Genomic DNA, 10,978 nt, shown 5'->3' with positions numbered 1-10,978 from the left:
ATGCTTGTATGTGTGTGGTGTGTGTAATGTAATAATTTAGTGATTATTATTGTTTTATTTTTTGCTGCGCATGTTTACAAAGCGTGTTTTAGCACACATTACGCCGGGCACATCCCAACACCTACAACGTAGGTATAATCGATATGATACCTCTAATATCATGCCAGACACATGATCCCCAATATAGGTATTATCGACATGATCCTTCCAATAGTACACATCAGACACGTGTACATATACGACATAGGTATAATCAACATAACTCCTTCAATAGTAAACACCGGATATGTGTGCACACACATCCAAATACATAGATAACATGATCACTCCTATAACACATACCAATCATATATACACTCAACATCATATGCATAATCAACATGTTGTCAACAAGAAATTTCCTATAGTACATACTCTACATGTGTACACATAACAGAGTATAGATATCTAACCTAAGACTGTATATGAATTAACTAGATTATCTCTAAGGTCAAGCAGATAAGTATCAAGTAGGATAACAAATGAACATATTTAAGGTAAAACAACCTAATCCATCAATCAAAAACAACCATGCACTAACTTTAATGAACTAAAGAGGCCAAGGAAGAAATACCCTGTTTAATTGTAGATAGAGCTAAACAATCCCCATGTCGAAGTACTCGTTTAGAATCAGAGTCCTATAACCAATAGTACAGTTTAGCTAATTAAATCATACATCAACTAGCTAAACTACATCCAAAATCCAAATAGATGATCTATTCCCTTTACTTAGGATAGAGTTTTATCATAACAATAACCCTAATCCATTCATTAATTGATACATATGTTGACTCAATTAAGCCCTTCACCCATATAGGAGATCAATCTAATTAAACACAACATCAATTTAATAATTTTGATTAATAATTATGTAATCATCTAAATCAAGTCAATCAACTAATCAACTATTAATCCACCTACATGATCAAAATCCCACTAACACAAATTCACTTAATCATCAATTAAACATATTAATCGCTCTATTAAAGGCATTTATGCCAAATCTATGCCAGCAACTTTGACTTTGGCATCATCTCATAGCAGCCATACAACTAATGATGGCACTGGGTCGAGAAGTAGCTACTCACGGCATGTGGTGAATGTGCTATTGAGGATCAGTAGCTTGTCGATGTAGGATGGCCGTGGAGCTGCGGCTGTTGGCGACGATTGATCATAGACTGATGGCAGCTCTCTCATTCTCTTATGGCTAGAGAGGGACCGACTTCATTGACTGCAGAGCTAGCCACGCCCGTGGGCTGTAGTGGTTGCTGCTGGCTAGCCGCATCTGGGCAGTGACGACAAAAAAAGAGATGGCGATGGCTCCAGATCAGAGTGGCAGCATTGGCTGAGGTGAAATGAATCTTCAAGAAGAAAAGGGGCGATGACCGATGGTGATCGGGAGATCCATCCTTGCTCATGGTCGGACAAGGACCGGTGGTGATGCTCACACCCACTAGAATAAAAACCTCATTCAACAACACTCAAACGACAACGATTTTATACCAAATTGTTGTCTTTTTGCCTTTTAACAATGGTTTTAACAAAAATCGTTGTCCTTTAGTAATTTTTTTAGCCTATGACAACGGTTTTTAAAAATCGTTGTCTATTTATGTTTTTTTGGAGCTACGACAACGATTTTTAAAGGCTACGACAATAGTTTTTTAAAACTGTTGTCTATGTGTGTTTTTTTTGGGATTACGACAACGGTTTTTAAAAACCGTTGTCTATTAAGTGTTTTTGAATGCCGTTGTTTTTTCATTCGCCGCTTTTTCCCCTTCGCCATTTTTTGCCGTGGCATTTTTTCTTTCCCTCTCCCTGAAATTTTTTGCCACCGTATTCCATCCCTTTACCTTCTCGATCCAACCTACGATCTCTTCACACCGGCGAACCATCGAAAATAGGTCGCCTGACCTCCCTTCAGCTAACCCATAGACCGTAGCGGCAAGCCCACCCGTCGCCCCTTCTTCTTTCCTTTCCAAGCCCTAAACCCGTCGCCCCTTCTTTGCCCTGCCTCCTCCCTTCTGCCGTCCTCTTCCACCGCTCTGTTTCCACTACCACTCTACACCTCTTACTGCACACTCGTAGGTCCTCCCTCTTCCCCCGCCTCTTCGCCTCTTCCGCCTCCGCCCCTACTGTCACAACCACCATCTCCGTCGGAGACAATCTTCCTGATGCCAACCTCTCCTACTTCGGCTCCGATGGGGAGCTCCAGATTGTCACCATCTCTGATCTCACCAAGAGCAAGAAAGCCATCTTCTTCACTGTCCCGGGGCCTTTACGCCGACGTGCTCGTAGAAGCACCTCCCTGGATTTGTGGAAAAGGATGGGGAGCTGCATGCCAAAGGTGTGGACACCATTGCCTGCATCTCGGTCAACGACGCTTTCGTGATGCATGCCTGGAAGAAGGATCTCAACATTAGGGACGAGGTTTTGCTACTCTCCAACGGAAATAGGGAGTTCACCTTGGCACTCGAGGTGGAGTTGGATCTGTCAGACAAGCCCATGGGCCTAGGCGTACGATCCCAGCGCTATGCGTTGCTGGCAGAAGATGGGGTTGTCAAAGTGCTCAACTTGGACACCATTGCCCTGTTGGGGCCTCTGATGTGGGACTCAAGTTCCATGTGTTAAACCTCTTTATACTAGTGCTCATACTCGCGATTCACTTTCTTCCTGATATATCTCAACATTGTATCTTTCTAGTATAGCATGGCAATAAGGAAGTATTTATATTGCATTTTGGTTTTTTTCGTTGGTTAAATGATGTAGTCCAGTTTTTCTTTCTAGGTCTAAGATTTTGTTTCTGTTTCTTTTTTTTTCTGAAAAGTCTTGGACCAATTGTCTTCTGCATTATATAGAGCCTAGTGAACCTGCAACAAATCAATCAAGCAAAGAAGAGGCTGATTCCCACTCGATATTTGTTGGCAATGTAAGTTTTGCTGTATTTGTTATATGATTGTGTTTGTGCTTTTAGTTCTCTGTTGTCTAATTGTTGCTACTGGTTTACTGTGGGCATCACATGATATTTGCATATAATTTGATATTGTTGTCTTCTATATCTTGGATTGTTTCTTAGTGGACCCTTGAGCCTTATTTATCCATAATTCTATGGACTAATCAAATTAGTTAAATTCACAATGTTTATTTTTCAGGTTATTGAATATTTTTCCTATATCTACAAATGTTGTCTTAGGGACCTCTATTTAGATACACTACTTCAAACTGTAATGATGTTGCTGTGGATGTTAGATTCTGGTATTATTTGGCATATTAATGCTTTGATTTACCTTCCCTCTTTTTCTTTTTTGGTGCCGTATTACTTAAATGTGGTACATGCAAAGAGTGCCTGCTATAATGTTCAAGTTCTCAAAACTGTGTTTGTGCTCATTAGAAGTTTGATAATTTGTAATAACATTGTTATGGTTTGGCTGAATTTAAGTGGTTCAAAGATTAAAATTTGGTATTATTGTCCTTGTACCAGACATCTTCAATTCATCTTTATAGTAGATCCATACAAAAGTTATGTCCTATAAGATTGTACAGAGTAACATTGAACTCCAGTTACCGTTAGCTTGTACTTGAAAAAATTACCAAATAAAAAAAGGGAAAAAGATTATTTAAAACAAATAATTTTTTGAAATATATATATATATATATATATATATATATATATATATATATATATATATATATATATATATATATATAGATGCCCAAGTTACTGAGGATTCTCGACTTGCACCTTATTAGAATTTTGTAATATATAGTCTATGCTAAGGCTATCTTTTTTGTTTGATACTTGTTCCGAATTGGATAGGGTCGTTGTCTTCTATTAGAGAATTTTGGTTTCTTATTCTTAGCATCAACAGTCACACTGTAACTATTTGTCAATGATTGTTATGTTTTATACATATAGAATTCTTCTAAAACCTCTAACAACAAGTGATTTAGTAGCAACATCTTGAGTTGGGAAAGCCACTGCTAGATTGATACTCATGTTGATATTTCTATTGAATTGTAGGTTGATTATGTTTGCACCCCTGAAGAGGTTCAACAGCATTTTCAGTCGTGTGGTACTGTTAACAGAGTCACCATTCTCACTGACAGAAACGGTCAGCCAAAGGGTTTTGCTTATGTCGAATTATTGGAAGTTGAGGCAGTCCAAGAAGCCTTTCGGTTGCATGAGTCTGAGCTTCATGGTTGTCCAATCAAGGTTTGTCTGTTTAATCTCAAGTATTTTTCTTACCAGCACACTTTTAAATTCTTATTAACAACAACGTTGGTTTTTCTAACAACAAGATGAATGCTTTGTTTCAGGTTGCCGCCAAATGAACCAACGTTCCAGGGCTGAAGCAGTTCCGTCCTCCGTGACATAATCCCTACCCGATGTATCCATATAGCAGGCCTCACATGCCATCCTGATGTCGGGGTTTGTGGACAAAGAAGCAGTTGCAGTTACCAGTGTGTCTCAGAAGGCAACTTTCTACAATGGACCAAGCTCTACGGACTTCATAAATGTCCATGAAATTTTTCTTGAATGTGATCATGATTCAGTAAGCTTCCAGAAGATAATATAGTGTTGTTTGATCAAAGATTTTGATGCATTACTTTTACTACCTTTGTTTAGATCATATACCTTGGGAAGTCTTTTGAACCAACAATATATGATCTTTTGGGTGATCAAGAGGTTTGTAATCTGGACTTTTCTGAAAACTTTGTAATATCTTCTTTCTGCTATGCTTCTTGGTTATTTTGGAATCTTTCTGCCACAATTTTGCAATGCAAGGTTGAAATCTGCTTGTTGAAAAATGGAAAACCATCATGGACGAAGAAGAAGTTTCTTTGCTCCAAAGTCAGGTCTGTCTTCATTGTTGTCGCATACAACTCATGTAGAAGTGTGAATTAATTTTTTTGTGTATTGTGGTTGATATAATTTTCCTGTTCATGTTGGGTTAGGTTATATTTTTCTTTGCCAACCATTTTTTGGACCTCAGAGATATATTGTATATTTTCTATGACAATCTTGCCAAAAGATAAGGGTCCTGGTAAATGAAGCTTGATGTCAATTGGTATTTAGCCAATAAATTAAAAATGCCATTAGATTCAATTCACTCTAAATTTATGCTTGTGTATGGTTGACTCTGATGAGATTTAGCAAATTGATGACTTTTAAAATATCTTTGATATCCATATAACAACAGTTTAACAATTATACTGCTTGTTTTGGGTGGTATAACAACTTATCTCGGTATTTGTGTCTTTAATCTGTATGCGCAGTTTTCAGATATTAGAACTTTTGGTTCAGATTATAGCATCTCGACATATGAAGGATGACAAAAAAGCAATCGTTTTTGTAGATCGCTGCCCCTGATTGTAAGATTGTTGATGTTTCTGCTGAAATTTCTTGGAATGATTACTTGCAGTCTATAGCTAGTTGATGATCTTTCAACTTTACAGATAGAGGATCCTTTCGAGTGAATGGAAAATGCTGCTAGAACAGTCCGCTGGGTTGAACTACCTAAGATATCAAATGCATTTCAGAATGCGCACAATAAGCTTTCGTCTGGTTCGGTGCTCTTTGATCATGACTCTTTGCTCTCTTTTGACTAGGCCTTTCCTTGCTTCTAAGTTTCACGAGCAACAATCGTCAACACATTGCATCTGTTTTATTTGATTATGTGAAAGATAACATTTTCTTTAATGCAAGAACGTGACTTGTTCATTCGACTACGTATATAATTTTGTTTTCTTCTTTTAGTGGTCTAGGATTAAATTAGAGAAACTGTCTACGTATATAATTTCTGTTTACTTCTTTGTTGTCTCACAGCGAAGTGTTGTGCACAACTTGATATTTTTGTTTGTTGATAAATATCAATTGGTTGAACCTTTTAGCTTTAATTTTTTTTCTTTCCTTGTTCGCTTTATTATTATATGTCATAGTTATTACAGGTGATCAAAAGTAGATATGTGAGACTGCCTTGGTTTAGTTTCATAATGTTGTTTGACAAAGCATGTTTTCAGGATGAGTAAACAGTACCTTGCCAATGTTGGCCTCTAGATCAATGGAAAGGTGAGTATGTGGAAGGTGGATCTATTTTTCTTGTTCTGCTTTGTGTTACTAAGGCTTAATTCATAGGTTGGAGGAAGGGACACAGTTCTTGTCGATGCATTGTCAAGGCGCATTCCTCTTGTTAGCGACCAACCAATTATAATATTTGGTGCTGACGTAATACATCCTCATCCTAGGGAAGATTCTAGCCCTTCTATCGCAGTTGTAAGTAATTTTGCCAATCTTCATTTCTTGCTCTATGTATAGTTGCCTTGATGTATCCTTATTATCTTGATTATATTTGGTTTGTCAGGTTATTGCGTCTTAAGACTGGCTCGAGGTGACAAAATATGCTGGATTGGTCTGTGCTTAAGCCCGTCAAGAATTAATTCAAGATATGTTTAAGGTCTGGCAAGATTCTCAGCAAGGAACTCTTACTGGTGGCATGATAAAGTATGAAATACAATCTAAAATCAGTTTTAAATAGAATGTTGGTTTTCTTTTCCAATTTACCTGCCTAAGTAGAACATCTGCCATGCAATATCCAGGGAGCTACTTATTTCCTTCAAAAAGGCTACTAGATAAAAGCCTCAACGGATTATATTCTACAAGTATGAATCTTTGGAAAACTTAAAAAATACTTGATTGTTTAGATTAATATAGCAAGTTGTACATTAGTGAGTGAGGGTCAATTCTACCTAGTTCTACTATATGAACTAGATGTGATCAGAAAAGTAAATTTTCCAAGAATTTATACTACGATTCTTGTTTCAGTGTTTTTGTACTCAACATTCCATTTGTGTTTCATGCCTGTGCCTCTCTAGAACCAAACTATCAACCTCCAGTGACTTTTGTGGTGGTCCAAAAACGTCATCACATTATACTGTTTGCTAACAATCACGGTGACCACTAATTTGTTGATAAGAGTGGAAACATATTGCCTAGTTAGTTTAGTTGATAGCATGGATGCATCATTTTCAAGATAATTCTATTTTGTATATTTTTTTAAATCTTGTTTTCTCAATGGAGCTTTCCATCCTTGAAATTCCAGGGACTGTTGTCGATTCTAAGATAGACCATCCTACTGAATTTGACTTCTACTTGTGCAGCCATGCAAGCATTCAAATAACTCATCTCACAACTAATACCTTTTGTATGATGTACTTATTCAAGTAACTGTTGTAAAAACATATGTGTGTTTATTATTTTTTTAGAACAAGCTTTTTCATACATATAATAGTGTATTTCTTTTAATATCAATAGGTTGTTGATCTCCTAGTGCCTTATCAAAGGGGTAGAAAGATTGGACTTTTTGATGGAGCTGGTATGAGGAAGACTAGATTTATTATGGAACTAATGATCAACAATATTGAAAAAAGTTGGAATGAAAGAATCAGCAAGCTGGAAAGAGGATTCCAATGAAATCCTACAAGTTAAAGATTGTGATGGGATTTAGGTTGACAATAATTAAGTGCAATCCTACATGACATGAACCACCATCACAAGTTTCTAGTCTTTTGGCTATTGTTCATTAGTTGCAAATGAAGTTTATTTGTTTATTTGTTTATTTGTATTGTGATAAATTTTATTTGAATATGAGACATGTTTTTTCTTTTGTGATTGTAATTCTTGTATAAGTAACATTTTGAATGATATTAATGTGGGGAATATTCTTTCTTGATTATGATTCTTTATTATATATTTAAATTGAAATATGATATATTGGTATTAAAAGATAATAATTTAAAGACAACAGTTTAAAATTGTTATTGTTGTCTATCACACTCAAAGACAACAGTTAAAAATCATTGTCGTAGCTCCAAAACCGATTGTAACTGGCAGTAAAAATGCTCTAAATAACAACGGTTTTAAACCGTTATTTTTTTATTCAAAGACAACGGTTTAAAATCGTTGCAAAACTGTTGTCTTTTCATCCAAAGACAACGGTTTAAAATCGTTGTCGTAGCCCCCCACTTTTAACAACACTGCCAATTACAACGGTTTTAAAGGGCCTACGACAACGGTTTTTAACCGTTGTCTTTTAATATTTTTGTTGTAGTGACCATAGTCGACCAGTGGCATCAAGCGATCGGGCAGCGGTGGATGTAAAGCTAGGGCAGAGCCGAAGGGTGGTGACGGTCTGTCAAGATTGAGAAGAGTCTGACAGCTCACCCCTCGCGATGATGATGATTGCAGCATCGTTGATCTGGCCTTATGTGAAGGAGGTGACGACGTTGGGCGATGGTGCAAATCTATGCCGACAATAGAGGGGAGGAGGTGAGAGTCGACGTCGGGTGAGGAGAAGGGGATCGGGTAATTGAGGAGGAATCGATGCCAATGTGAGGTAAAGAAGGAAATAAAATAAAAATATCCTTTATAATTAGAACTTACTTTTAATTAATTAAACCTTAAGTAGATTTCTCAATCAACTCATAGTAAATGGATATTCTAAACAAGCTAATCAATTCATCATCCTAAACTTATCATACAGATTCCAATTAAATTTTGAAAAATTTCTAAAATTTTTTGAAAAATTTAATATGGTTATTACTCAAATAATACTTATTATTAAATTTACCGTATCTGATAGCGTTCTTGGAACAAAGAGATCGTAGTGAATTTTTATAATTCTAATAAGCCTACAATAATTAGTACTCCTAATAGCTCACCAATACCTCCTTTTGAACATGTAGTTGACCTTAGAATGATAGTTTGAATCGTGAGTCTGATATACTAATTCTTAAAGTAGACGACGGACCCTTTAACTATAGGATAAATTCGAAGTATAACTTATTATTGTTATAGTATACCTTTCATTTCCCTTCACATATTGTAGATCGAATTGCTACCATTCAAACCATCTTTACAACTTGTCAATCACGGCACTTGTCAATCAGCTAAAAAAATTTTGTTTTTAAAAAATTAAATAAATAAAAATTATGGAAACATATATAATTAATAAAGATACATAAATATCTGATAATTAAGGATTAATTTCCTTCTGTTCTCACAGACCGTGTGTTTCCAGCTCGAACGCAGTCAGTTCACAGGTCTCACTCCACTACTCATTCAAGTTGACTTGTAGCAATTCGATCGGTCTACAAATCCAGCTATAGAACAACACACAATCTTTAATTCGTCACGCATGAACTGTCAACACATGCACTACTGATCAGCCCCGAGTTAGGGTTCTTCACTAGCTCTCAAAGTGATATGGATTAGATTTCCTATTGTATATATAATTGGCCTAGAGGACAAGGTCAACTAGGTCAATCTATTGCAGTACTAGATTACATGATATAGAGAATATATATCCTGCAGGATCTGCACTACTATTCCCTGATGTGCGGGAAACGCGGAGGCGGACTCCGTGGCGTGACTCCTCTGCCCTTCCTTCCCAGTCATGGCGCGAAGACCTCGTCGTTATATAACTTGCTCCTTGTTGAGTGCATGCACGTACAAACGGCAGATGTACGCGGTCCTCTTTTAATCCTCCTACGAGGTTAATTAGTTTAATTAATTATTTAGCGAGGGGAATTAATTAATTAATGGCCGGAGGAGAGCGGGGGGAGCAGCGGATGTACGAGTGCAAGACGTGCTGCCGGAGGTTCGCGACGTTCCAGGCGTTAGGCGGGCACCGGACGGGCCACGCCCGGCTGAGGTGCGGCGGCGGCGAAGCTGCTACGCGGCAGATGGTGAGCCTGCAGAGAAGGGCGGAGCCCAGTAGGACGGCGCACGCCTGCCCTGTCTGCGGCGTCACGTTCACGATGGGGCAGGCCCTCGGAGGCCACATGCGCCGCCACAAGACGGCTGCGGCTGCGGCTGCGGCAGCGAAGCCGGGAGCTACGACAGCCGCCGCCGGAGCAGTCGTGATGGCGGCGGGGAAGCAGCTGCAGTGGCTGGACTTGAACTTGCCGCCGCTGGAGAGCGAGCTGCAGCTCCAATTCGTTAGCGAAGAGGAAGGCTCCTCGAACGCCATCGATTTGGTCCCAAATTGCTCATCGTATAGCGGTTGATTAATCGATTGGTTAATTAGTTTTCACTTTCTTCAGCAATGCTAATATAGTGAGATCACTGAGAAGAAAACTTGAGATCATATAAGACACTCTTCTACGACAGCTAATTAATTATTTGCTGTTAGTTAATATTGTTGCAAAAGCTAGGGCATCGGTTTCAATGAATTTTGACATAATGGTAGCTTATTAATGCCATCACAATCCATTAAAAAAGAAGAAGGGATCATTGATGCCTTAGTTCAATTGAATATTGATACACAATTTATGCAATATTAATTTCTATTGAAATACGAACTTTGCTTTATCATTGCACCACACTGGTAGAGGGCGCAAAATAAGCTTGTTGATAATTAAGAAGTTCTCTAGTGATTTTTCTTTTATAGTTGGCACCTGATACCTAATTTTCTAACTTACTAATTTTAGGAATGACTGATTCGGTCCTATAGAAATTTCCTACTCACTCGTGTCTCGGCTGCAGTTGTCGACACCCTCAACATCAGTCTCAGATCCCGACATCACCTGGAATATCGGAGTCTTAGTCTTAAATCTCAACATAACCCTATCTCAAATTCCATCATCCAAATCTCAGTCTCAGTATTGGATCCCGACCTCACCTGTGTCTCGGCTGCACCTGCCAAGACCTTCAACATTAGTCTTAGATCTCAGCATCACCCAGATCTTAGTCTTAGTCTCGGATCACAGCCTCACCCGTGTCTCGACCGCAATTATCGACACCCACGGTATCAATCTTAGATCCCGGCATCACCTGGATCTCAGTCTCAATCTTAAATCTCAGCGTCACCCGAGTCTCAACTTCAGTTTTAGATCCCAACATCACCCATATCTCGATCTCAATCCCTGACTTCATCTATCCTCA

General features: G+C 38.2%; 1 protein-coding gene, 1 long non-coding RNA gene and 1 pseudogene across 3 annotated transcripts; all 3 read left to right on the top strand.

Annotated features, from left to right (window-relative positions):
- Positions 1-1,175: 1,175 nt before the first annotated feature.
- On the top strand, positions 1,176-2,954 carry LOC122048160 (annotated as a pseudogene).
- Positions 2,955-4,063: 1,109 nt separating this feature from the next.
- Positions 4,064-4,829, top strand: LOC122049001. 2 transcript variants are annotated; one of them, XR_006130768.1, is made up of 3 exons: positions 4,064-4,249; positions 4,354-4,589; positions 4,664-4,829. It is a non-coding gene; the product is annotated as an uncharacterized LOC122049001 (long non-coding RNA). The 2 variants fall into 2 exon arrangements; XR_006130767.1 differs by having other exon boundaries at positions 4,354-4,829.
- Positions 4,830-9,562: 4,733 nt separating this feature from the next.
- Positions 9,563-10,191, top strand: LOC122049000 (zinc finger protein ZAT7-like). Its single transcript, XM_042610502.1, has one exon. It carries the CDS (start codon positions 9,634-9,636, stop codon positions 10,099-10,101), a length of 468 nt encoding a protein of 155 aa, XP_042466436.1. The 5' UTR covers positions 9,563-9,633; the 3' UTR covers positions 10,102-10,191.
- The last annotated feature ends 787 nt before the right edge of the window (positions 10,192-10,978 follow it).

The sequence above is a fragment of the Zingiber officinale genome, chromosome 2B, assembly GCF_018446385.1.
Source record: "Zingiber officinale cultivar Zhangliang chromosome 2B, Zo_v1.1, whole genome shotgun sequence".
Taxonomy (NCBI): Eukaryota; Viridiplantae; Streptophyta; class Magnoliopsida; order Zingiberales; family Zingiberaceae; genus Zingiber; species Zingiber officinale.
The sequence above is the reverse complement of the archived record's forward strand: the minus strand, read 5'-3'. Positions and strand labels throughout refer to the sequence as shown.